The following is a 23,317-nucleotide window of genomic DNA, read 5'->3' as shown; positions in this document are numbered from 1 at the left end:
ATGCGAAAATCGAAAAACCAAAATCTCAAATCAGCGATGAGGTGCGCCAGAAACTGGGGAATGAGGCTGGGGCAATGGATGTCACGTGCGGGGTTTTGTTCTCATTTTTTCTTGTCGCATGAACGTCAAAGAGAGAGCCATGGTAAAGTACACGGAAGACGAATTGCTTGAGTTTCAGGAAATCGCCTACAATCCCCAGCCACAGGTGTTGGACGCGTTCAACCAGATGGTAGATGAGGTACGCGAACATGCAAATGCTGAAATAGAACGTCAGAAGCATTTGAAGTGGAGCAATGGCGACACGTATATCGATGAAAATGGTAATGAAAGACCTTATCATCACTTGAATCGTCGCCGGGGATCGCGTTCTGGCGCCAAGCCAAATTTGAAGAGAAAAGGTGCGGAATCGGTGACGGTAGATGATGATGGATGGGCTACTTTAGCTAAGCCAAAAAAATCATTTGGAGCCGAGGAAGCAGGCGAAGAACGGACCAAGTTCCGGGACAGTTTAAAGGATGGTTCGGTGAAGGCACGGCCCAACAACAAGAACCTTGGATCGTCCAAAGCAGTGGATCCTCGTGATGCAATTGCTGACAAGAACACCATCAGTTTCAATGCTTTTGAAGCATTGGGAGATGACAGTGATGACGATGACGAATAAGTGTACATTTAGGCAATAAATAATCTGTAACTAGACGACAATCTCGTCGTCGCTGTCGAAATCTTTGACGATGTCATTGACGTTCGCAGTCATCATCAGCTTAGACAATATAGATCCGGCATTTGGTTTGATTTTGGCACTGGCGATCGACGAAGTGGAGTTGAATACGAAATCGTTCAGGATTTTGTTGCCGCCCTTGTGTTCAAAAATCAGCTCCTTCAAGTCAGCCACCCGTGGAGAGTTGAAGAAACGGGGCTGCTCTGACGTGAGGACTGACCCATTACTGTAGTCATAATGGTTGCGACCATTATTCTGATAATTGTGGACGAGCTCGGAATGAATTGATGTAATATCATTGGCATTGCCGAGTCCCAAACCAGCACGACGGTACGATGAACTCGAACCACTTTCACTAAAGCTTGACGCTTCAGAAAACACTGGAATATTTGAGGGCAGTTCATTGTGGGAATGTTTTTGAATTTCAAGACGAAGTAATCTGTTCACGTTGATCCAAGTTGCCGTAAACCCGTTTCCATTCACAAAGTCTTGTATTGCTTTGCGAGACGTATTGAAACGAAGGACTCCATTGCGGTCTTGGTGACTCTTGGGGTTCAGATTCTTCATTACTTCAAAGTTGGTGGGATGTGCCAGCAACTGTTCCACCCATAATCCATTCAACTTACGGTACTCGATGTCCACCAAAAAGTTGGCATAGAATGAAGATTTGGAAACGTAACCTTGAAGTTCCGTAGGGTACATGGCATCCAACGACCGGAGTGAGTAGTACATCACGATATGTGCCACTGTATCCTTGACTTTGTCTTGGTGTTCGATTGAACTTTGGTTGAGAGCTAATTGCCAATGGAAGTAGTAAGGAACAAAGTTGGCAACAAAGTTGATACCCAACGTCAGTAATAAATCCACAAGCACGTCAATCAACACAGACAACACTTTGGCGTCTACCTCACGCAGTAAATACCTGTCCAAATAAATGAAAAATTGACAAATAAAGTTCTCCAGTTCGGTGATATAATCGTTGAAATCGGGCTTGGTAAACTCATTGATATCTTGGATACTTTCGGAACTAAGGTTGCTTACCTGGGTTTTCTTATCATCTCCCAGAACAAGTTCATGCTTCAAGAAATCTTGGAAAACCTCCAAGTAGCGTATTTGGATTTTTGAAAGTAGGTTTTTAGGTAACTCACTGTTGGAAGCATCTTCCAGTGGAGGTGCTAACAACGGCAAACTTATCTCCCAGTGCTCAAGAGTCACTTGGTTACGAGTAATGATGCTCGACTTCTTGCGAAGGGTGGTGAGTATATTGGCAATGTCACCCAAAAGAGTCATTACCAAATCATACACCTGCTTTGATTGTGAAGGTGACAGTGGAGCCAGAAGAAAAACGGTATCAATTTTAAACAAGATCTCTTGGACTGAATCTGGAACCTGGTCAAAATAGTAGATATGGGTACTCAAGTTGCAGATACATTGAGAGTACAAGGAAGAAAGTTGTCGTACTTCATCAGATTCAAACTTTTCAGCTTGGGTCAAAAACAATTTGCTTTGCAATGTCAATAATTGTTGCATGATATCTGATATCGAAAGTCCAATCATATTGACATCCAGGGACACCAATGCCAATACGTAGCTGGCATAGTGTTTTTGGAGTTCGAAATCCAAGTCCAGGGAATCAAGTTTTTGCAAGAGCGATAACGCAGTGAACCGAAGTTGCACCGGGATCCAGGTTGTACACAACGCAAGGAAAGAAGTGCCCCACGAGTTGGGGGCACGAACAGTATAGCAATGTTTCACCAATTCAAATGTTGCCTCGACAATTTGCGACAGAGATGAGGTGTTGAAGAGAGTACGGAGGGCAGAAAATGCTTCTTCCACAAGAGTTTCTTCCAGAATAGACTGTTCGGATCCATTTTTGTAGGTACTGAGCCTGTTCAGGATCACTCTGGAGACGTGTGCGTCGTTTTCCACCTTAATCTGTGAACTGACACGAGATTTCAACTCCTCCTCGGTGACATGCTCGCGGACAAAATCAACCAAAATTGGCATGCAAGAACGGATGAACTTTTTGCTAAGTTTGGAATAGCCCAGACACGAGAAAACGTATCTACACGAGGTGAGCGACAATAGCTTCCATTCCAACTTATTAGGACCCTGTTTGTTTTCACCTATATTGACCAATTCCTGTGACAAATCGGAGAACTTACCCACAAAATCTTTGTCACCAGAGAAAAGAGCCAGGTCCAAATGAGTACAAAAAGTACCATAGGTCAGTACTACTTCACGAGCCACGGCAATATCTTGGATTTTGAGCGCCAGCAGGAGAATTGAGCAAACATATGGAGCAAAGACATTAAGATTGTCAGCACAACGTTCAATAAGAGCAGCAACAATGGAAAGACTAACGAGAACATTTCCCGTGCGATTATGGTGGGAGTCAGAGGCGGTTTTGCGGTCCAAGAAAACCGAAACTTTTTCCAATTTAATTCGACGGGTCAGAGCATAGTATAATAAATAACTGAGCTCTGATGAGTTTGGTTTTTTGTCGGGAGCTTTACCAGCGGGATAGCATTGAAGGATCAACTTTTGATGTTTGGAGTGAAAGACCCTCATGACTCGGCCGCCAAAAAACCAGGTTAAGAATATTAACAACACTTTTAATGAGTTGTTTCTAGTTGGGTTTTAACCGACGCTTTTCACAGGCTTCCCCCGCGCGCCAAATACGGCTATGGTTTTGCGGTGCATTGGATGCGATCGGGTGCGAAGACATGAGAAATCGGCTGCGTACATCATTGTTCTACTTGTAGTGCTTTTGTGCTATTTTTCTAGTTTTGGTGTAATTTGTTCCCCTCCAGCAGCTGATCGCAGAGCCTCAACTAGTGCATAGAGTAAGTGCCGACGATGCCGCTTTATGTTAAGGGTGGAGCCTGGACCAATGTTGAAGATGAGATTCTCAAAGCAGCGGTTTCCAAATATGGTCTAAATCAATGGGCTCGAGTGTCTTCGTTGTTAACAAAAAAGTCAGCAAAACAAGCAAAAGCTCGTTGGAATGAGTGGTTAAGTCCTACCATAAATAAGTCTACTTGGACTCGAGAAGAAGATGATAAGCTTCTTCTGTTGGCCAAAATTATGCCCAATCAGTGGCAAAGTATTGCTCCTGTAATGGGACGCACCGCGGCAAGCTGCTCAGACCGGTATAATGAGCTCATCGAAGGATCTGTAGCCGTGGCACAGGCTGGAGATGTGAATTTGAACGCAGAGCTGCAACCGGCCAGGCCAGATGAAGCTGATGATGAGGAGATGGAACTTTTGGCAGAAGCCAAAGCTCGGTTGGCGAATACACAGGGAAAAAAGGCTCAGCGGAAAGCACGAGAACGGATGCTTCGGGAGACATTACGGGTATCTCAGCTTCAAAAGCGCCATGAGCTCAAGCAGGCAGGTGTTTCGGTGAAACTGCGTTATTCTGCAGCCGAGTTGAACCATATCCCTCACGAGCGAGCTCCAAGAGCGGGAATATACGATACAACCGACGAAATAACTACAAATGAAACACAATTGTCAGAGTTTGACAAGAAGGTTGCTAGAGCCGGGGTTGAAAACGCTGGGAAAAAGAGAAAGAACAAAGACGATGACAAAGAAAAGAACCAACAAAAGCATGATTTGGAAGTGGCGGCAGAAGCTGTTAATACTTTGGAAACAGAGCAGCTCAAACGACGCAAATTAAACCTTCCAATGCCGGGACAGGAGACCAATGCAGAAGCAATTGACGATCGTATTTCGAGCAACGTTGCTGCGATAAAGTCTCGTATGGCTGAAACAAGCGCTTTGGCCTCGGCGAAGAATGAAGATCAAGCTTTGGTGCAGCCTAAGTCTAGTTCCGAGATACGAAAGGATGTTAAGAAGGAACGCAAAATGTTACGCCATTACATTACCGAGTCCTTGTCTCGACTTCCTCCTCCACGCCACCATTCTGACTTGGTTTTACCCAAATTTGAGGACGATCAAGAGTCCATTACCATTCCTACTATGGCAGTCGATACCGATGCTGGAGAGCACATGCGTATGTTGGAAACCTTGCGCTTGGTTGATGAGGAAAGGGCCAAACTTCGAAGATCGCAGGCGATCCAGAAGGGCCTTTCTGTGCCTCATCCTAACCTGTTAGTTGACAAAAAGTTGGAAGGTTTGGATAAGTTGATTGCGGACGAACTTTTAATTTTGGTTAGATCCGACTACAAAAGGTACGAAGATCCGCGCTTCAATGCGGTTATGGTGGAAGATTTGGCTGAAGATGTTTTCGAACGTATCCATAGTCAAATTGATAAGGAGGTTCCTTCAAAATTGCACCCAAAAGTACCCAGTCTCACCGAGCTTCCGGCATTTTCAAAGAGTATGATGGAGGCACATAAAGACCTTAAATCAGAAAATGCGGCACTAAAACTGCTGCTAGACGCTCAGTACACCACCGACAACGAAAGTGCCAAAAAACTAGCCGAGTCAATTCTTGATGCTGCTGCTCGATACGCTCAACAGACCATCGATGTCAAGTGCTACGAAAATATTCTTGAAAAAGAGAAATTGGCCATAGAAGCCCGATCGGCTCGATTACATGAAATGGTGGACTCTATAGTCCGTTCAGAACATTCCATTGCTGACCGATTGAAAACTACATAATCTATTTAGATCTCTCTGTGTGCGACTGCAGAGAAGCCCAAATCATATATACTGTCGCACTTGCAACCGTCACCACAACAAGTATAAGCTATGAGTCTCTATATTCCGCTACGACAAACATTGCCACTTGATTTGGGCAATGAGCTAAGAAACTGTATCCAGAAACACTATTTCCAGTCGCCATCAATGTTCGATCGAGAACTCGCCGAAATCACAAAACTTCGCCAAGCTTTAGGAACCTTAAAAGATTTAGAATTGACCCCTGCCTCCGAAAAAGATATCAAAGCTTATCTAGTAGCACTCGAGAGTATTATCGCAAAGTTTCCCGACGAAGTTGCCGAGTTTAGCTGGTACCTGACTTTATATAGCTTGACAGGACCAGATCGAGTTCGATCTGTAAAAGTTGAAAGAGAGAATGTCATGTTCCAGCTAGCTGCTGTGTACTCCCAGATGGCCCATAAAGAGTCTAGGTACAGTGACGAGGGTTTAAAGCGCTCGTGTGCTTACTTGCAACGTGCAGCAGGCTGTATAAATTCGTTGGAAGGAAGTCAAATCTTTGACAGAAATACTCTACAATGTCTTTCATTTCTCATGCAAGCGGAAGCTCAAGAAAGTTTTTATAACAAGGCTATAAGTTCAGGAACCAAGGATAGTGTGATAGCTCGTCTTGCAAAACAAACGTCGGATTACTATACCTTGGCAATTTCTCATGGTGATGCCTCGGACCTTATTCGATTAGAATGGATTAATTTTATGCAAGTGAAGCGGTACCATTTTGCAGCAGCTTCTCATTTGCGTGTTGCTACGGTGAAATTGGATGAGTTCCAGTATGGAGAACAAGTTGCACATTTGCAGGCAGCAAGCCAACATTGTAAAACGGCATCGAAGTATCTGCGATATGTGGACAAGCTAGTTCTAGAGGATCTTGGTGGTCTAACTTCTACAGTTAATGAAGCATTGAAAGTGGCAGAGTTCGATAACGATTTGGTCTACTTGAAACCAGTACCAAAAGATTTGAAGCCTATTGTTGGTGCTCCCATGGTGCAAGCTATTGAGCCTGTCTTTGAGAACAAAAAGCAATATTTTACGGACCTTCTCCCATTCACAATAATTAAAGTTGCCCAAGCCTTCCGGGAAAGACAGGACAGCTATATTGTTTCCAAATTTGTGGATCCTCTGAATGCATCACTCAAGATGATGGCACAATTTCTTGCTGAGAGAAATCTCCCTGCTTCTATCGACACCTTACAGCGACCCGAGACCATGCCCGACTCCATTATAGAACACTCGCAAGAGATCTGCTCACTCGGAGGTCTACGAATCATCGAAACATCATTTGACGCAATCAAAAAGCTAGCATGGGAATGTGAAAATCTCGTCAATGGATGCCAAGAGCGTCTTAGAATAGAAGCAGATGAAGATGACATATTGCGAAAACTCAAAGGAAATAGGTGGAGTCGTCTTTCGTCCAAGGAAGCTAGTGCAGAACTTCAGAAGAAAGTAACGAGCATGAAGACATATTTGGAACAGGCTGAACAAGGTGACGACCACATCTGGGATCTGTACGAAACCATACGACCATACCTCGAAGCATATTGTGGAGGGTTTCGTGCATTAAAGGATCTTATTCCCCCTGCTCGTATTGAGGACATTGACCCTCGAGTGAGTGAAGTTTTGCTACAACTTCGAGAGGCTGTTAATGAGGCATCAGAATTGACAAAGCGTAGAAAGAATTTTCTTCATCGTCTTGAAGTGAAGGCAAGAGACAATAACATTCTTCCACGAATAATAGAAGAGTATAAGAAGAACAAAAGCCAGCAGGTCGATACTCAAAGCATGGAGATGTTATACAGAAAGCATTTGCAAATTTTCAACGACGACAGTAATCATTTTGAGGATTTGAAGCAGCAACAAATCCAAATTGAATCTAAAATCGACAAGTTTAATAATGAATTTGTCAGTAAACTTCAATTGGTGGAGGCTAATCCAAAATCTCCTCGACAAGAGATGCTTGAAACTTTGGAAACAACTTACACGAAGTATCTTGAACTAGTGTCCAACTTGAACGAAGGATCCAAATTCTACAATGATTTTCTAGGTCGCGGAAGTGTCATCCTCAAAGAATGTGATGAGTTTTTGTTACAGCGAAGAGCAGAAGGTCGGGAACTCGAACTACTGCTTTCAGAAGAGAACGACAAGTCTACCAGCAAATCCTACGATGAACATGATCCTCTTAGTCTGGTGGTTTCTCCACAGGCAAAGCCTGGGGCTTGGAACCCAAACCATGGTATCGTGTTTGATTAGCAATAAAACAATAAACCTGTTCGTGGAGAGTTACATTTCATGGTCTTTGCAGCCTAGTTGACTCTCCTGCATGTTGGCCCCATCTTTCGCGAGACACAAAACTGTCGCAGCTCTTCTATGCTACGATGGTTTAGGTACTGGAAAAACTTGATGACAACCAGACCAAAGAAGAACATTATAACCATTGTCGGTACTACCGGCGTTGGCAAGTCACAAGTATGTATCCAAAAATAGTTTTTTAAGAGTCAAAACTAACGCAGTTCAGCATTGACTTGGCTCAAGCTATTAATGGCGAAATCATCAATGCCGATTCGATGCAGGTGTATCGTGGGTTGGAGGCCATAACAAATAAGCATCCCATTGCGGAACGACGAGGAATCCCCCATCATGTTATGGATCATGTAGACTGGAAAGAAGAATACTACATTCATCGGTTTACCAAAGAAGCGAATACAGCCATAGATGATATTCATTCCCGAGGAAAGGTTCCCATAATAATTGGAGGTACTCACTACTACTTGCAGAGCTTGCTTTTTGATAACAAGACCATCACAGCAGAAAAATCTGATCTCACCGAAGAACAGTCACAGATTCTTGATGGCCCAGTGGAGACACTTTTCAGTACCTTACAGCAATTGGACCCGGTAATTGCTGGCAAGTTCCATCCACAAGATGGGCGTAAGCTTAGGAGGGCTCTCGAGATCATATATACCACGGGACAGAATCCATCTGAAATTTATAGAGACCAAAAGTTGGAAGAATTAGAGGATTCGTCTCTTCGATTCAATACCCTTTTATTTTGGGTTTATAGTGATCCTGAGGTGCTCAAACCACGTCTAGACAAACGAGTCGATAATATGATGCAGGGGAGTGCAATTGATGAAATAAAGAGCTTGTACGAGGTTTATAATGAAATGGAACCTCGCCCTGACTGCACGTCTGGCGTGTGGCAAGTTATTGGATTCAAGGAATTCTTACCGTGGTTATCCGATGGCCAGCATTCTCTGTTTTTGGATGGAGTAGAGAGAATGCAGATACGAACTCGACAGTATGCCAAATATCAAAGTAAAGTGGATCCGAAAGCTTTTGGGTGTGGAACTTCAAAAAGAAGCTCGGTTTGGATACAAATACGGAGGTAAATTGTACATGCTCGACGCCACAGATTTGCAAGTATGGGATCAACTGGTAAAGAACCGTGGAGTATCAATTGCAAATCAATTTCTTGAAAGCGGTCCCATTTCAGTTACTGATGCACAAATTCCCGAGCGGTTGCAATCGCAGTTTGATTTGAATACAGGTCTTACAAGGAGTAACAAGACTTTGGGATCAGAGTCAAATTGGAAGCATTACGAATGTTCTGTGTGTAAGGATAAATCGGGTAAGCCATTGGTTAGTGTTGGAAAGGAACAGTGGGAAATTCATACCAAGAGCCGCAGACACAAGAAACAGGTAGGATACGAATTGCGCAAGATAAAGCACGAGGAGCTCAAAATGAGATATAAACGACCTAATGAGGAGAGTAAATAAGGAAATATGCGCCATCGTTCTCATCATGCGGATTCTTGCATGTTTGGTTTTAGCAGGTTAACTTCCGAATATGCAATTGTGCATATCCGAATATCAGCCCACTAACCCATGTGGTGAACGATTTACATATGTCATCTATACACAATTGTAGAATTTTGGTCCACCTTCCTCTATTTTTCGATTATTTTGCAACTGAATTAGGCGATTGTGATAAGCCACATCCTTGAGTCCCACCATAGTGCGGCACCCACTTTGACTTGAAACCTGCATATACGCTTGTGCATCGGTAGGGGCACGCCGCAAGTGAAAAATTCCTCACAGTGTGAGAAAGAACTTTATGATACGAAGCTTCTCATTCACTGCACCATTCTAACCATTGAGTGATTGGAGGGGAAAGAGAAGCGAGAACAACTCGAATTACGTCCTCATACTAAGTTTTGCGAACTTTTCACGCATTCTTGGATCCTACGTTCTCGGTACAACCCTCTTACAAATGTCTCTTGTTCAGCACCTGTATTGACTAAAAAATTTTCTATAAAGTCAATAACTCCCTTAAAAGCAAATTGGTAAACCGTTATGGGTTTTCTATAATAGCGTGGGCAAAAGCCCTGTCGTGTAGGTCGTAAAATCATAAATCAGCAAATGAAAAGCATCTGCTTTCCAAGACTTTTAAACTGGGACTTCTTGGAAGTTCCTTTTCTTTTCCTTTCTTTTCTTGTTGTGGTTTATTGTTGAAGATGGAAGTATCAAACTCGGCGTTCAACTTTTCTTCAACCTGCAAAAGTTTCGTGTCAAGCTGGCATAGCGAGGTGTCTTGTTGAAGTTGCAAATTCTGAAGATCATGAGTCGAACACCATCCTGATTCCTGAAGCCTCTTGTGTGCTACCTCGAATGCATGCACCACCGTATCACGCTGCTGGTGAAGAAACGAGGAGTAATCCAAAAGTTCATCCAACGTGGTGAGTTCAGAAATGGATTTGATGCGTTGATGTGAAGTTTCCATAGTACTGAGCATCCCAGACAGCACTGACGAGGCCACACTAGTAGGCTGAGTGCGTGACGTGGAAACGCTGTCGAAATAACTTTGCTCCACGTTGGAGAGGGTTCTCTTTGAGGCAAGTAAATTGTCAGAAAGAGTCACCACTGGCGATGCAAAAGGTGGCGTTGATGGGGTATCAAGACCACGGAGTTCCTTGATGGCGGAAATCGACGGAAATGGATAACTTCCCGAGTTCATACTATCGCAAGTGGAAAGCCCCCAGATCGTTGTTGTCAGTGGCGGAGGTATCAACCAGTAAAGAAGCAGTTCTGTTTTTCAAAGCATTACTGGAAAATGATCCAGTGGGGATATTTGGTGAGTTGGTGGATGATCCTGGCTTTGAGACGGAAGAACCGTTGCTTGACAACGAAAGTTTACGAATGGTATTTCGAATACTTTTGAGTCGTTTAAGTGGCGACGAGTTGTTATTAGTACCATTTGTCGACACGGTGGTTCCCGGGGTTGATGTTGGAGCGATCATATGGCTCGTGAGTGACGTTTCCGAAGGAAATGGTTGCACGGAATCGGTTGGCGAATCGAGACGATAAGCCTCAAAAGTCAGCGATTGCAAAAAATCGGAGTAGTTGGACTCGCGTCGAGAATCATGGTCTGATCCCAAACTATCTGATCGACTTCCGGCTCTGCTAGCAGCACCACTGGTGTGGGAATCGAGGGTTGACACGGGAGAATAGGAGTTGGTATGTATCCAATCAACAATAGCATTTGGTGCTTGAGGATCTATGGAAGATGTAGACGAATCCGGAAGGGGAGGCAATAAAGATTCTTCTTCGGTGGACGAAGGTTCAGGATGGATCGGGGCGATTGACTCTTGTCGTCTATAGAAGGTTCTCGTTCTTCCAACACGATTCCTAAGCCGTTCATAACTTTTGAGAAAACTTTATAGGTGAAAAGAATTTATATGAGGAGCCCACTAAACAAATTAACAAAAGGAACAATAAAACAAAAAAAAGATTGCCCGTTTAGCGCCACTTCACCCCTATCTATAGTTTTTGGCGACTAAGACGGAGGATGAAAAATTGTGGCCGCAGATGCCTTAGGAGGAAATGGTTCATGCACGAGGTATTTTTTTGTCGTTGGACAGGAGGTCCCGCATCGCGCATGCAGCGAAGCCGCGTGTATCGCGGCTCATCTGCAGCTCAGATAGCAATAAAGGGAATGTATAGCGCGAACGGTAGCCAAGATGCAGATGTGGTTGTGGGGAGATGGCGTCGGTAATGCTTATCGCCGTGCTTTAGGGGGGTGATTTGCGAAGCCATCGGGGCGGAGTAGTCCGGTCCCCGGTAAGCAGACACGCCCATTTTTGGATTTAGATTACAATTGATGAAATATTTGAGTAATGGGGGTTTTCTGTCAAGAACTCGGCTCGCATAGTCGAGATCGGAAATGGTATGCGCTCCTGCACGTCATGCATGTGACATGCGTATATACGACGGTCTAGACCATCGCCGCCGGTTATACACAGGATTGTTGTGGTGTACTGGTGTCGCACATGCCTTGCACGTGCAAGCGGTCTAGACTCACGGTGACCCCGCGTAAACCTCATTTTGGCCTCAACTCCGGCCTCCACTCCGGCGCACCTCCACCGGCACGGCACTGGTAAAGCTGAATGTTAAATTAGCTATGTAGGATGTGTTGTATCGAATTGATCGTGGGTTGGTATGAATGTGATTGCTAGGATAAAACTTTGGAGATGTGCATAAGCAAGTGATGCATTAGCTGTAGCCTGCTCTAATTGGCTGCAAATCGGTAACGTGCGGCATAGGGAAGGTTTTGGTGTTTTTAGTTGTTTTCATGCTTTTCATTCATATCGAATGAGTTTGAAACTGAGATTAGCTCCTTGTGAGCTATCGTTGCACTGACAGTCTTATTTCCCTTGTCGACTTTTCATTTCTTTATCCTTGCTGATGCCAAGAGATCTATTTTCCAACCTTCATTTCGCATTGGGAATACTGCTGCAACGCCGCAATGAATACGGCGTAATTGACATCCGTGTTTCCGGGCTCCCAGTATATTTCCGTTAACCTTATATGCCAGGGAGGAAAGTTTTGGAGGTCCAATGATGGCCCAAAACAAATGAGGAGATCGGGCTCCGGGCCCACAAGCTCCACAAGCTCTTCATCGACTAATTCCACCGAGATATCCTTGATGGAAAGTTCCTTATTGGCGGCGAGCTCACTCATGGTTTTGGTGAGTTCCAAAATGGTAGGCTTACCATCCACGCGCGAAAGTACGCTAATGGTGAGATCCACATTAGTACCCAATGCTGGGTGCGAATACGCGGTGGCATTGGTGTGAGGGACTCGCACCGCAAAAGTGGGGATGGAATCGGTACCAAAATACAATCGGAGATTTTTCGATACATACCGCACCAATTCACTTATGTGCAGCTTCACTACTCCATCATGCTCGTAAATCGTGAGGTGTGGAACTCCTGCCAGCACCAGCCACGCCGCTAATTCGCTGATATCACTAATAAGTCCATCGACTCCTCCATTTTCATCGTCGTCATCACGTAGATCCAAAATGGCAGCCACTCGACGTGGCAATTTATCGAGCTTGGTCACGTCGTCACGAATGATCTGCGGGCTGCGGCTCGGGTGGTATGTAAGATTAAGGACTTTTAGGCGCATCCTGCGATACACATATTGGATATTCTTGTAAATGGAGGTCAAAAAGAATACCCATAAAAGTACCAGATAGTAAAAATAATATGTGAAAAAACCAGTCAAAGTTTGGCGCTGTTTGTGTAGACTTGTTGTCACCTTGGGCACCACCGTGGATGCCCGCTTGGCTAGACGCCTCCGCAAGTCGCGTTGCTCAGAGATCGACGCCCCAGTAGATGCCATATGTTCTTGGCTGGCACAAAATGCGACTTGTCAATCGTTTTCTTCCTGCACTTAACAAGGCGGTTGAACCGCTCGCTGGCGGGTGGGCCGACAGCGCCATTAATTGCACCCAACACCAGCCCCACACATTTTCGCGCCAAGGTTTTCGCCTTGAGATCATTTGAAGACACCATCTACTGCTGATCGTTTTCCGTGTGCTGGGCATAACTGAAGACTCTTGGGCTTGCTGTGTACTCTGCTAATACACCTGACATAGTTGCTATCTCTTTGCAACGAATTTCTCCACTTTTTTATGGTTTTGGCTAGGTTGGCCGTTTCAACAGATCTCATCTTTTAAGCTAAAAGCCCCCTCATGCGACGATGTGGAGCTTTCTAGATCGCCTCATGTATGACAGTACAATTGAGGAAGAATACTACAGGAAAATTCGACAAAAGTCTTCGTCTCTGAGTGCTATCGTTGTGGGTTTGGTGGCTGCTATGGGAGGATTCCTTTATGGTTACGATACTGGATTAATTAATGATATCCTCGAAATGCGATATGTTTCCACCCATTTTCCTTCTAATGGCTACGCGTTCAACACCCATGAAAGAGCTCTTGTCACCGCCATTTTGTCACTTGGAACGTTCGTCGGTGCAGTTTTAGCGCCATTAATATCTGATACATACGGCAGAAAGTTTGCCATAGTGGTGCTGTCTGGACTATTGTGTAATGCCGGAAACATCATCCAGGTGGCTGCATCGGATATCGCCTTGCTCTGTATCGGTAGGGTGGTTTGTGGGATATCAGTGGGAATTTTATCTGCTTCGGTACCATTATATCAAGCCGAAGCTTCTCCCAAATGGGTGCGTGGTTCCATCGTGTATACCTATCAATGGGCCATCACATGGGGCTTGTTGATCGCCCTGGCGGTGTGTCAAGGGACTCGGAAATTTAACAATTCAGGTTCTTACAGAATTCCCATTGCTCTTCAGTTTCTCTGGGCCACCATTCTTTGCATCGGTATGTTGTTCTTGCCAGAATCGCCTCGATTCTACGTGCAAAAGAACAAAATCCAAAAGGGCCTCGAAAGCTTAAGTAAACTTCGACGCTTGCCTACAGACGATGCCGATTTAATTGAAGAATTGGTGGAAATCAAGGCAAATTACGATTATGAAATGCTGTTTGGGAAAACCTCAATTCTCGATTGTTTTCGCAATGGTGGTGGACGCCACAAACAGGTACTTCGTATGGTCACCGGAATTGGAATCCATGCGTTTCAACAATGCCTGGGAATTAATTTCATCTTTTATTATGGTGTGAATTTTTTCTCATCAACAGGTATGGGAAATTATTACCTCATGTCATTTATCACCTATGCGGTGAACACCCTTTTCACCATTCCCGGTATAATTCTTATCGAAGTCATTGGAAGAAGAAGCTTATTGCTTTGGGGTGGAACAGGTATGTCAATTTCCAATTTCATCATTGCTATCGTTGGAGTGTGCATCTCTGATAACCATATTAGTTCCATCATCTCGGTATCTTTTTCGTGCCTGTTCATTGCATTTTTTGCTGCGTCATGGGGTGGATGTACTTGGGCATTAGTTTCCGATATCTATGGTATTTCCATTCGTCAAAAGGCTATTTCCATAACTGCGGCAACCAATTGGCTTGTCAATTTTATTTGTGCTTATATCACCCCATATCTCATTGACACTGGAGCACACACGGCAGCGTTAAAGAATAAAATCTTCTTTATCTGGGGTGGATTCAATGCCGCTGGAGTGGTGTTTACCTATTTTATGGTGTACGAAACCAAGGGGTTAAAGTTGGAAGAAATCGATTACATGTACCTCAATTGCGACAATGCTCGGGTATCCACGAAATTCAAGTCGCAAAAGATAGACTACAATACTCCACTACTCCAAAATGACGTTTTAATGAACGAAAAATCCAACAATGATCCACAAGAGCCGGTCTCTAATGGATCAGCCAGTTCAAGGCTGGACAACAATTCAGTCCATTCATCATCCGATTCTGAATCCTCGGACGATCCACCCTACAACAACAACCTCACAGACTACCAACGATACCTTTCATCCTTGGGTGCAATGGAAGATAAAGTTCCTGAGCCTATTCATCCTCCAAGTGTGGAGCATGAACATGATTTAAATCCCATCATTGCACGGCAATTTTTCGAAGCGCCACCAAGTGAAAGTGATAGTGACAGTGAAGGATCTAGTCATGCCAGCATTGGAGCAGAAAATGACGAATCAGGAAGCTCAAATACTACATACTCTTCATGAATTGAATGAATGCAATTGAATTTTCGTACTGTACATAGGCAAGGGTCCCAGCCGCATTGAAATAAAGAAAGTGAGCCCTCGGCCGTGCGTCGCACCTTCCCAAAATGTTTGTCATTATTCCCAATTAGGCGTCATGGAACCCCGAATGGAAACACCGTTTCGGACCGAAATAATACGTGAAATCTGTCCCAATATTATTATGGGGCGTCTATGACATCCTGTGACACCGCCGGAAGCCAAGGAATTGCTTCCGCTACATCCTTATGGAGTGTCATCAATTGAGGTCACAAAATTTCAATTGCACCATAAGGAACCCTCGGAAAGCCCCCTAGTCGTCTAATGCACAATGCCCTCGGAAATGGCCAACAAATGTGGTGCGACATCGGAGGTGCATGGGATGGACATCCGCACACCAGCCCAGCGACCTATCCAAATTCTGGCATCGACTGCAACAACGATGGATAAGGCGACGGTACACCAAGCCATTCGCGATGACAAGTTCTTGCTTGCAAAAGAGTTGATTAGAGAGCATCCCAAATTGGTGAACGAGCAGGATGAAGATGGACGTTTACCACTTCATTGGGCGGTATCTGGAGGCGATGTCGACATGGTGGCGTTTTTGGCTGCAAACATGACTCAAGCGGAAATTGACGATATGGTTGATAATTCGGGATGGACTCCTGTCCATATTGCTGCCGCAATCGGTCGTAGTGACATTCTTGACGTATTATTGACCCATGACCCTGTACCGGATATCGACCTAGCCACAGGTAGCGGAACCACCGCACTCCATTTGGCTGTCAGCAAAAATCATTATGATGTAGTGAAGCAATTGATTCAAAAATACCATTGTTCGACTCGAACCAAGGATAAGTTGGGAAGAACAGCGATGCATCGAGCGGCGGCAATTGGATCGCAACCCATAGTGCGAACGTTGGTAGATGCGCGAGCCAATATCAACGCTAAAGATTCAGATGGATGGACTCCTATGCACCACGCACTTGCCGAGGGCCACGGAGACGTGGCTAAACTACTTCGGGAGTGCGGAGGGGATCCCGAGATCCGCAACAACGACGGGCAACTGCCAGTGCAAGTTGCGGTGGATGATAATGTGAGGAAGTATTTTAGCGAGTAAAGTAAGAAGAAAGAAATGAAATGAAGGGCTACATGAAATTTAGCACAGTAGGCTGAAAGTTAAACTTTAGTTGTGCTGCAAATTAGGCTGTAAGTTCGGCTGCAATTGTTTGCAATCCTTTCCTTGCTGTTGCTGCAAATACCACATTGGGCTGTTTCCTGCACACTGTCGTGGTTTTTTTCTTTACCCCTCGGTTTTACCCTCGGAAGTGGCCAGGTGACCCCTTCGTCACCTTCCCGAACGAGCCGAACTGCAAATACTTTGCTATTTCAGCCGCGATAAACATGACCCGGCCCAATGCGGAAAGTCGGATGAAGCTTGCTTATAAAGGCCGGAGGTCAGGAGTACTTGTCGCATATCTCCAACTTTATAATGTTAGCCATCGGTGACTCAATTTTGAGAATTATCAACTTTGTCTTCCTTGTGATTGCATTAGGATTGACCGGCTCCCTTGCCGCAACCACTGTTTTCCAATCTAATCCTCAAATTAATTTTGGTGTGTTTGCCGCTGCTTTTGCTATCCTTACTTCCTCATTCTATGGTGTTTTAGCTTACCTCTTTGACGGATTTGCATGGCCATTGGTATTAGCCATCTTTGACTTTTTGAACTTTGTTTTCACTTTTGCCGCTGCTACTGCAATTGCTGCTGGTATTCGTTGTCACTCATGTTCTAATGAACTGTACCTCAAGGACAACAACATCACTCAAGGTAAGTCTGGTCGTTGTAGAAAGGCCCAAGCCTCGGTTGCCTTCCTTTACTTTTCCGTGTTTATCTTTTTGGCATCGCTTGTGTTTTCATCCATTGGTGCTGCTAGAGGTGGTATGTTTGGCGGTTCTCGTAAGTCGGCTCCAAGAGTTGGTGTTCCAGCCATGTCGCAAGTATAAGATTGATACCGTGTTGTTTTAAAACGGTTGACGTACATAAAGTGTCGACTGTATAATATTATATATACTGTTACCCAAAAGCTATTTTTTGGCTCGTTTTTTCTTTTCACGTTCGTAGGCATTTTTTTCAGCTCCCTCAGTGGTAGAAATGCTGCTAACAATATTAGCCATCTTTTTATGATACTCCTCATACATTTGCTTTTTGTCCCGAATTTGTTCCCTGGCACTAAACCGTCCTTGCTTCCGAATATCTTTCATCGTCAGCTTCTTTTCCTTCTTCAATTGATGCTTCATCTTGTTAATTTCCTGCCTCTCACGATTAGCATCATAAGATTTTTTATCAGGATTGAAATTCTCTTCAAATTTGGGAGCATAAGTAGGTATTGCCAACGCCTTGTGTGTTTGTAATGCTAATGGCACCCGTTCCTTAACGGCATTTTCGTGCAACTTGACAATTTTCGTCAAAATGGCTGCAAGATTCGTCAACTCATTGTTGAAATACCTCGCCAAATGGGTCAATATCGGTATGAGAGGTGCGGTTATTTCCACAATGCCGCTATTATCTCTCCACATGCTAACTGACCGGTCACATAACTCCAAAATTCGGTCCAAAAGACTAAATTTGAAATCTGGAGAATCTTCACTCAATCCACTGATTGAAATTTGCACCTTATTCTTACGTTTGTCATTGGGTTTCAAATTGAATTCTGGCTTTCCTCCCAATTTTTCAACTTGCGGTACAAGTGCCATCAATGCCCTTTGCAAGAAACACGCCACTTCGGGAACATACCGCTTCGCGATTCTCTGATAATGAAGTACCATATCACTGAGGTAGACTGCCTCAGCTAATTGTTTCAAAGAAACTTGTCTGAATTGCGTGCTTGAAATCGCTTCGTTCATCAAAATTAATGCTGGTGTCACCACAAGGTGATAGTGGTCCGATGTAGAAAAAAGCACTCCGATCACCGCGAATAAAACCAAGTCCCTTGTCCTCAATTTCTGGTCCAATATATGGTTCTGGACTTGTTGCAATTCGGTTCTAACGTTTTCCACAAGTGCCTGGTTGTAATTTTCAGCGAGAGGAACAAGAATAGAAATGTATGTTTCCGTTAACTCTTTATCCTTGTCGGCCAAGTAAAGAACATGCTGAAAAAGAATGCCAACAAAGACATCCATCTTCTCTTTGTTTCCAGCTGCCAACCGAGGATGATGTGACTCAACTATAGAGTTCACCAAACGAGGCTGTTGAGAAGGTTCAACGCCTTCTACTATAGAGATGAATTCGGTTTGTGTTGAAGGAATGGCATGCTTTGCAGCTTTTGGTTTACTGCTCTTTGAAGTCACCTCAGTTTCCAGTTCTTCATCTGAGTCCGATGAGGCGCCATTCTCAATGCTGACTCCTTCCATTTCGTCCTCGTCCTGGTCATTCTCCCAGAAATCGTCGTCAATATTATCACCACCTTCAGATGCAAAGCCCAGCATACGCTTCTCACGCTCCTCTTCAAGCTTGCGCATTTTCTCAGCATGCTCCTTGCGAAGCTCCTCGTCAGTTTTCGTTCTGTCAGCAGGAACAGCACGACGATCGTAGGTAAGTTCACGTACCCGACTATCGTATTCTATTTCTTCAGCCGTTTTCGATTTAATGGGTTGTTTTGGAACGGGTTGTTCATTCATCACTTGCATAACATCACCAAAGTCTTCATCAAGGTCCATAATCTCATCTTGGGTCTTGGCAAACTCTTTCTGTCTTTGCTGTTTGTAGAACTTGGACTTTGCTATCACTTCTTTCATCACCTCAGCCTTGGATTTTCGGCGCAATGGTTGTGCCGAATTTTCATCTGCATAAGTAACTTGGTCTCCCAACGACTCTTCGTCAGCTATCGCCTTACCTCCATGTGTGAGAACGAATCCGTCATCGTCGTCTTCAGCACCGTCTTCTTCATCATCGCTTCCCAATGAAAATGCATGCTTCTTTTTGTTACCGGACTCCCGTTCCCTGGCAAAACGAATGAGCATTTTCTCTTCTGCCGTCATGTTTGCATTGCCCTCTCCGAATCTTCGGTCTACCAAACCTCCCGTTCGTCCTCGGAATTTCTTCTTGGCTTCATGCTCACTTTTCAATGCCTGTTCTACCGACTGGTTGTTTCTACTTGCTTCGTTATGCTGTTTCGAACCTACTTTCACAAACTTGCCCTTCAGAATCGTAGTCACATCATGCTTGGTTCTATTGTACCGATTGTCAAACTGGTTAAAATCGTTACGAATCTCACTTATGATCTTGTTATGATCCTGACGCCTCGTTTCCGAGGGAGTCTTTGCGTTTTTGTTTTTTCGTTTGACATTCGTTTGGCCAACGAGGCCTTTCTCCTTGAGCGACGCACGTAGCTGCTTGAGTTGGGATCCCGCCATCACTAGTGTGCGATGAGCATCGGTTCCAACTTTTGTCTTTCAGTCTTTGGATTATGTAATATATGTGCTGTGCTTATATTTTTCACCTTCCAAGGTCTTGCTTGTAGAACTGGTTGATCATCCCAAAAACCCCAGCACTCTTGCCCTGTGGTAGTTCCTCTTCCTCTAGTATATGGTCGACGTTGTAGGTGGATTCGGATATGCTTCCAGGCGGTAATCTGGTGCGCGGAAGTTGACGCAGCTTTGGGGTTGGTCGAGCTGCACGCTCTCGATCGTCATAACTTTCAAGGAAATACATGTAAGATTTGATCATTTTATCGTCGCCATTGGGTACCCCATTGTCACTTTCTTCTTCCTCTTCAATGTCGTCTCGCTTAGTGCGGTGGGAGGGAGACTTTTTCTTCTTCTTGTTGAGATCGTGCATCATGTTCTTATCCTTCTTTTCAAAGTTGAACATGGCAAAGTAGCACACATATCCTAGCCCATCAACATAAACGGAGTATTCTCGTACAAAATCTATAATGGCACCCGATTGACTCAGCAATTTGAACCAAAGAATGAATGGGGTAAGCACGAGACTTAACAACTCGTTAATGATGACAACGATCTTTAGGCTGAATAATTCACAAAATTCGCCCTTAACCTCGGCCGTGTGTAGCTTTTTACTCCACGTTGACGGCATGTAATGTGTGAATTGGGTCACATAGCGAAGACTAGCTTCTGGATCATAATAAAACGGTGAGCTGGAATTGGCACTTTCCGTCGACGATGTATCGGTAGCCAACGAGCCAGCAGTGACTGCCCATATTGTTCCGAAAATACTGATGTAAAATAATGCAGATTTGTTTTCTGTGAGCTCGAATGCCCAAAAACTGTGTTCCTCGTCTTCAAACCATAATCCCATCACGACGAGAACAGCCGTGATTGCACCAGCAACAAAGTTGACGAGGGTCATGATATTAACAACCAAAAATCCTCGAGGAAACTGGTTAATATAGGTATTGGCTGGTCCTATGGAGAGCTGAAGTCGCTTGACAAAAAAATGAGGTAGCTCATTAAACTCTCGTAACTTCCATTCTGCCCAAGGAGTATACTGGCGAAGACCGATCAACGACGATGGATTCGTCTTGTATTCGTTAAAGTATCGGAAAAAGTACAACAAAACGAAATATACCACAATAAATGGACACAACAAAAGGTTGATGATTGCTGCCATTTTGAACCGGGAGCTCAACTCCTTTGCCAACATATTTCTGTTGTAGTCTTTAAGGACATTGGGGTTGACTTGGCCCTGGTTATTGAAGACAAAGTTGTAAATACAGAGCTTTAAATTCCACTCCAAGGTGCGTGTCAATACAGCCCGAGTATTAAGAATTGGATTTAGCACAGACAACAATGGAATCTCAAACCCCAAGTTTAACGTATCCTTGTTGATCAACGCTATGATATAATTCTCCTTGCGCATTATTCTGTTTGCAATATCATGGGCGTTGAGTCTGACTTTGGATTTCAAGTCGTTCACATAATGCAGCAGGCTGGTGAGGGTATTGAAATCTTTAAGTTCCATAAGCCTTTCAACAATTGTAGCCCATGAGATCGTCATAAGCTCATCATCGTGAGGGATATCGAGCAATTGACGGTAAAAATTGCGGATTTCAGATAGTTTATAGCGGAAATCAAAGTATAATTGCACAATGCGAAGTGTGATGTAAATAGCAAATCCAAAAAGTAGTAGCTTTGCCATTGCCGGAGCTTTGGAAATGTAATGTGGAATGATGAGGTCTGACAATGTCAAGCTTTTTTGTCCTCTAGACAAAAATTTGTCGTAGTCTACACCCCAGGCTAGAAAGGATGCGAAACCAATGACAAATACAAGAGTAGCCAAGTCCACGATGCGCCCTAAAACGATGTTCATAACGCCTCGACCACGGTAGTAGTAATATAAATCGGAGAGAAATTCGTCCATATTAACAATATTGGCCCACAAGTACAACGCTCTTTCTCTAGAAGGAATGAACACACGTCCACGGGCCTGCCGCTGGTACATGGTATGGAACGAAGGAAGTGTTTTAGTTTTTCTGAACTGAACCTGAGCTTCATCTGTCGAGACTGCACCATTGTTCAAGATTCCGTGGCTTGGAGCAGATTCTGTCATAATTGGAGCATTTTGTGGTTGGGGATCTATCTCTCCATACGGCTGAGTAGGAGGCTCGTATGGTTGCATTTGTATGTCATTGGCATGAATTGACGGTGGTTGGTCTTGCAGCAGAGAGCTGCTTTCTATGGAGGAAAGGTCTGAATCGGACTCCAGGTCTAATAAGTGGTTCAGACCACCATCGCGGCGGATCATAGAGTCGCCTACTTGAGATTCTGGGTCATAATACTGGTAATTATCGAGCTGATTGTAGATGGAATGGAAACCAAATATACGTGAGAGAAACGTATCGTTCTCGTTTTGCTCGCTAGTGTTGCCCTCAGCAAAACTGGAGCTCAAATGAACATCAGGCATGAAGTAGTGGCGCTTTGATAAGGTGGAGTGGATGTTAAAGTGATGATTGTACTGCAGGTGGGGTCCTGCGTGTGGCTCTCCTGCGTGTGGCTGGTCAGCTATCTAGTGAGAGCCAAAGAAGAGAACGGCCAAGAGAGAGGAAGCCAAGAAAGAGGAACGAGAAAAAGAAAAAGTAGAAAAGAGGGGAAATAACAGATGAGAGCAAAGCAAAGAATGGTCGAATCATAATAGAATTATAATAGAACCATTATAGAACCATTATAGAATCATTAGAAGAAAATGAAAAGCTCTATATAGTAAATTTGAGAGGTAGCTGGCCTCATGTGACCTCTGTTTACTAACGCTTATTTTCGCCCGCTCGTTTAGGCTTTACTCGTGGCTGTAGTCTGTCGTTGGGTGCCCTGTCTCACCCCTGCATATGCCTGGGAAATGCCCATTGTTCTGACCCTTAAAAAGAATCTGCAAATTTGATTCGCTTCACCATTCTCCTCTTTTGTGGTTAATGAATCTCCAAAGCAGTTTTCGCCGAAACACTCGAGCATTCTCGCTTACAATGTATGTGTCATTTTTTTTAAAACTGGCTTTCGTGATGGAAACATGTGGCTTTATAGTTTAAGCCGCTCGTTACGTAATTCATCTCTTGTGTCAATTTCTTTTTTGACGTTCCCTCCTCAACAGGTGAAAAGAAAGCACAGCTGGAAATAGTCCTTGAATTACTAAAATTGCATCGTAGACCCTAGGTGATCCCGTGGCTTCTCCCTCGTGCACTTTTGAGAATTGTACCTTCCTATTTCATCTGCTCTTATTTTTAGCCTTTCGCTGGGTGCACTGGGTGCACTAACATTCCTTGAAAAAATCTCTCTTCTCAGCCATCTAAAACTCCATCTTATTTTCAGGGCAGCTAAACCTCCCACAGCCTCGTATACACTCAAACCCCCTTTTCCCAGCTTCCATTTTTAGTATCTTTGTAGCACCTACCACGCCCATAACCAGAAGGCTCGTTGTTACA

At 44.1% G+C, this 23,317-nt stretch overlaps 13 protein-coding genes across 13 annotated transcripts; 8 read left to right on the top strand and 5 right to left on the bottom strand. All coding sequences in view use genetic code 12, as the record gives it.

The window, feature by feature from the left end:
- Window positions 1-118: 118 nt before the first annotated feature.
- Window positions 119-661, top strand: PGUG_01838 (uncharacterized protein; the record flags this gene model as incomplete). Its single annotated transcript, XM_001486117.1, has 1 exon — window positions 119-661. The coding sequence occupies one exon, from the start codon at window positions 119-121 to the stop codon at window positions 659-661; it is 543 nt and encodes a 180-aa protein (XP_001486167.1).
- Window positions 662-691: 30 nt separating this feature from the next.
- On the bottom strand, window positions 692-3,289 carry PGUG_01837 (uncharacterized protein; the record flags this gene model as incomplete). The annotated part of the gene is made up of 1 exon (XM_001486116.1): window positions 692-3,289. One exon carries the CDS (start codon window positions 3,287-3,289, stop codon window positions 692-694), a length of 2,598 nt encoding a protein of 865 aa, XP_001486166.2.
- A 288-nt stretch (window positions 3,290-3,577) lies between these two features.
- On the top strand, window positions 3,578-5,347 carry CEF1 (Cef1p; the record flags this gene model as incomplete). The annotated part of the gene is made up of 1 exon (XM_001486115.1): window positions 3,578-5,347. The coding sequence occupies one exon, from the start codon at window positions 3,578-3,580 to the stop codon at window positions 5,345-5,347; it is 1,770 nt and encodes a 589-aa protein (XP_001486165.2).
- Window positions 5,348-5,437: 90 nt separating this feature from the next.
- RIM20 (Rim20p) lies at window positions 5,438-7,651 on the top strand (the record flags this gene model as incomplete). The annotated part of the gene is made up of 1 exon (XM_001486114.1): window positions 5,438-7,651. One exon carries the CDS (start codon window positions 5,438-5,440, stop codon window positions 7,649-7,651), a length of 2,214 nt encoding a protein of 737 aa, XP_001486164.2.
- A 314-nt stretch (window positions 7,652-7,965) lies between these two features.
- Window positions 7,966-8,790, top strand: PGUG_01834 (tRNA dimethylallyltransferase; the record flags this gene model as incomplete). Its single annotated transcript, XM_001486113.1, has 1 exon — window positions 7,966-8,790. The coding sequence occupies one exon, from the start codon at window positions 7,966-7,968 to the stop codon at window positions 8,788-8,790; it is 825 nt and encodes a 274-aa protein (XP_001486163.2).
- PGUG_01833 (uncharacterized protein) lies at window positions 8,702-9,178 on the top strand (the record flags this gene model as incomplete). Its single annotated transcript, XM_001486112.1, has 1 exon — window positions 8,702-9,178. The coding sequence occupies one exon, from the start codon at window positions 8,702-8,704 to the stop codon at window positions 9,176-9,178; it is 477 nt and encodes a 158-aa protein (XP_001486162.2).
- A 628-nt stretch (window positions 9,179-9,806) lies between these two features.
- On the bottom strand, window positions 9,807-10,415 carry PGUG_01832 (uncharacterized protein; the record flags this gene model as incomplete). The annotated part of the gene is made up of 1 exon (XM_001486111.1): window positions 9,807-10,415. The coding sequence occupies one exon, from the start codon at window positions 10,413-10,415 to the stop codon at window positions 9,807-9,809; it is 609 nt and encodes a 202-aa protein (XP_001486161.2).
- Window positions 10,416-12,154: 1,739 nt separating this feature from the next.
- PGUG_01831 (ditrans,polycis-polyprenyl diphosphate synthase) lies at window positions 12,155-13,084 on the bottom strand (the record flags this gene model as incomplete). Its single annotated transcript, XM_001486110.1, has 1 exon — window positions 12,155-13,084. The coding sequence occupies one exon, from the start codon at window positions 13,082-13,084 to the stop codon at window positions 12,155-12,157; it is 930 nt and encodes a 309-aa protein (XP_001486160.2).
- Window positions 13,085-13,444: 360 nt separating this feature from the next.
- HGT4 (glucose sensor) lies at window positions 13,445-15,370 on the top strand (the record flags this gene model as incomplete). Its single annotated transcript, XM_001486109.1, has 1 exon — window positions 13,445-15,370. One exon carries the CDS (start codon window positions 13,445-13,447, stop codon window positions 15,368-15,370), a length of 1,926 nt encoding a protein of 641 aa, XP_001486159.2.
- Window positions 15,371-15,716: 346 nt separating this feature from the next.
- On the top strand, window positions 15,717-16,505 carry PGUG_01829 (uncharacterized protein; the record flags this gene model as incomplete). Its single annotated transcript, XM_001486108.1, has 1 exon — window positions 15,717-16,505. One exon carries the CDS (start codon window positions 15,717-15,719, stop codon window positions 16,503-16,505), a length of 789 nt encoding a protein of 262 aa, XP_001486158.2.
- A 372-nt stretch (window positions 16,506-16,877) lies between these two features.
- Window positions 16,878-17,390, top strand: NCE102 (Nce102p; the record flags this gene model as incomplete). Its single annotated transcript, XM_001486107.1, has 1 exon — window positions 16,878-17,390. One exon carries the CDS (start codon window positions 16,878-16,880, stop codon window positions 17,388-17,390), a length of 513 nt encoding a protein of 170 aa, XP_001486157.2.
- Window positions 17,391-17,471: 81 nt separating this feature from the next.
- On the bottom strand, window positions 17,472-19,799 carry NOP14 (snoRNA-binding rRNA-processing protein; the record flags this gene model as incomplete). Its single annotated transcript, XM_001486106.1, has 1 exon — window positions 17,472-19,799. The coding sequence occupies one exon, from the start codon at window positions 19,797-19,799 to the stop codon at window positions 17,472-17,474; it is 2,328 nt and encodes a 775-aa protein (XP_001486156.2).
- An 82-nt stretch (window positions 19,800-19,881) lies between these two features.
- On the bottom strand, window positions 19,882-22,308 carry ATG9 (autophagy protein; the record flags this gene model as incomplete). Its single annotated transcript, XM_001486105.1, has 1 exon — window positions 19,882-22,308. The coding sequence occupies one exon, from the start codon at window positions 22,306-22,308 to the stop codon at window positions 19,882-19,884; it is 2,427 nt and encodes an 808-aa protein (XP_001486155.2).
- Window positions 22,309-23,317: the final 1,009 nt, after the last annotated feature.

The sequence above is a fragment of the Meyerozyma guilliermondii genome, genomic scaffold (genome assembly GCF_000149425.1).
Source record: "Meyerozyma guilliermondii ATCC 6260 scaffold_2 genomic scaffold, whole genome shotgun sequence".
NCBI lineage: Eukaryota > Fungi > Ascomycota > Pichiomycetes > Serinales > Debaryomycetaceae > Meyerozyma > Meyerozyma guilliermondii.
Note: the sequence above shows the minus strand (reverse complement) of the source record. Positions and strands in the feature narration are given on the sequence as shown.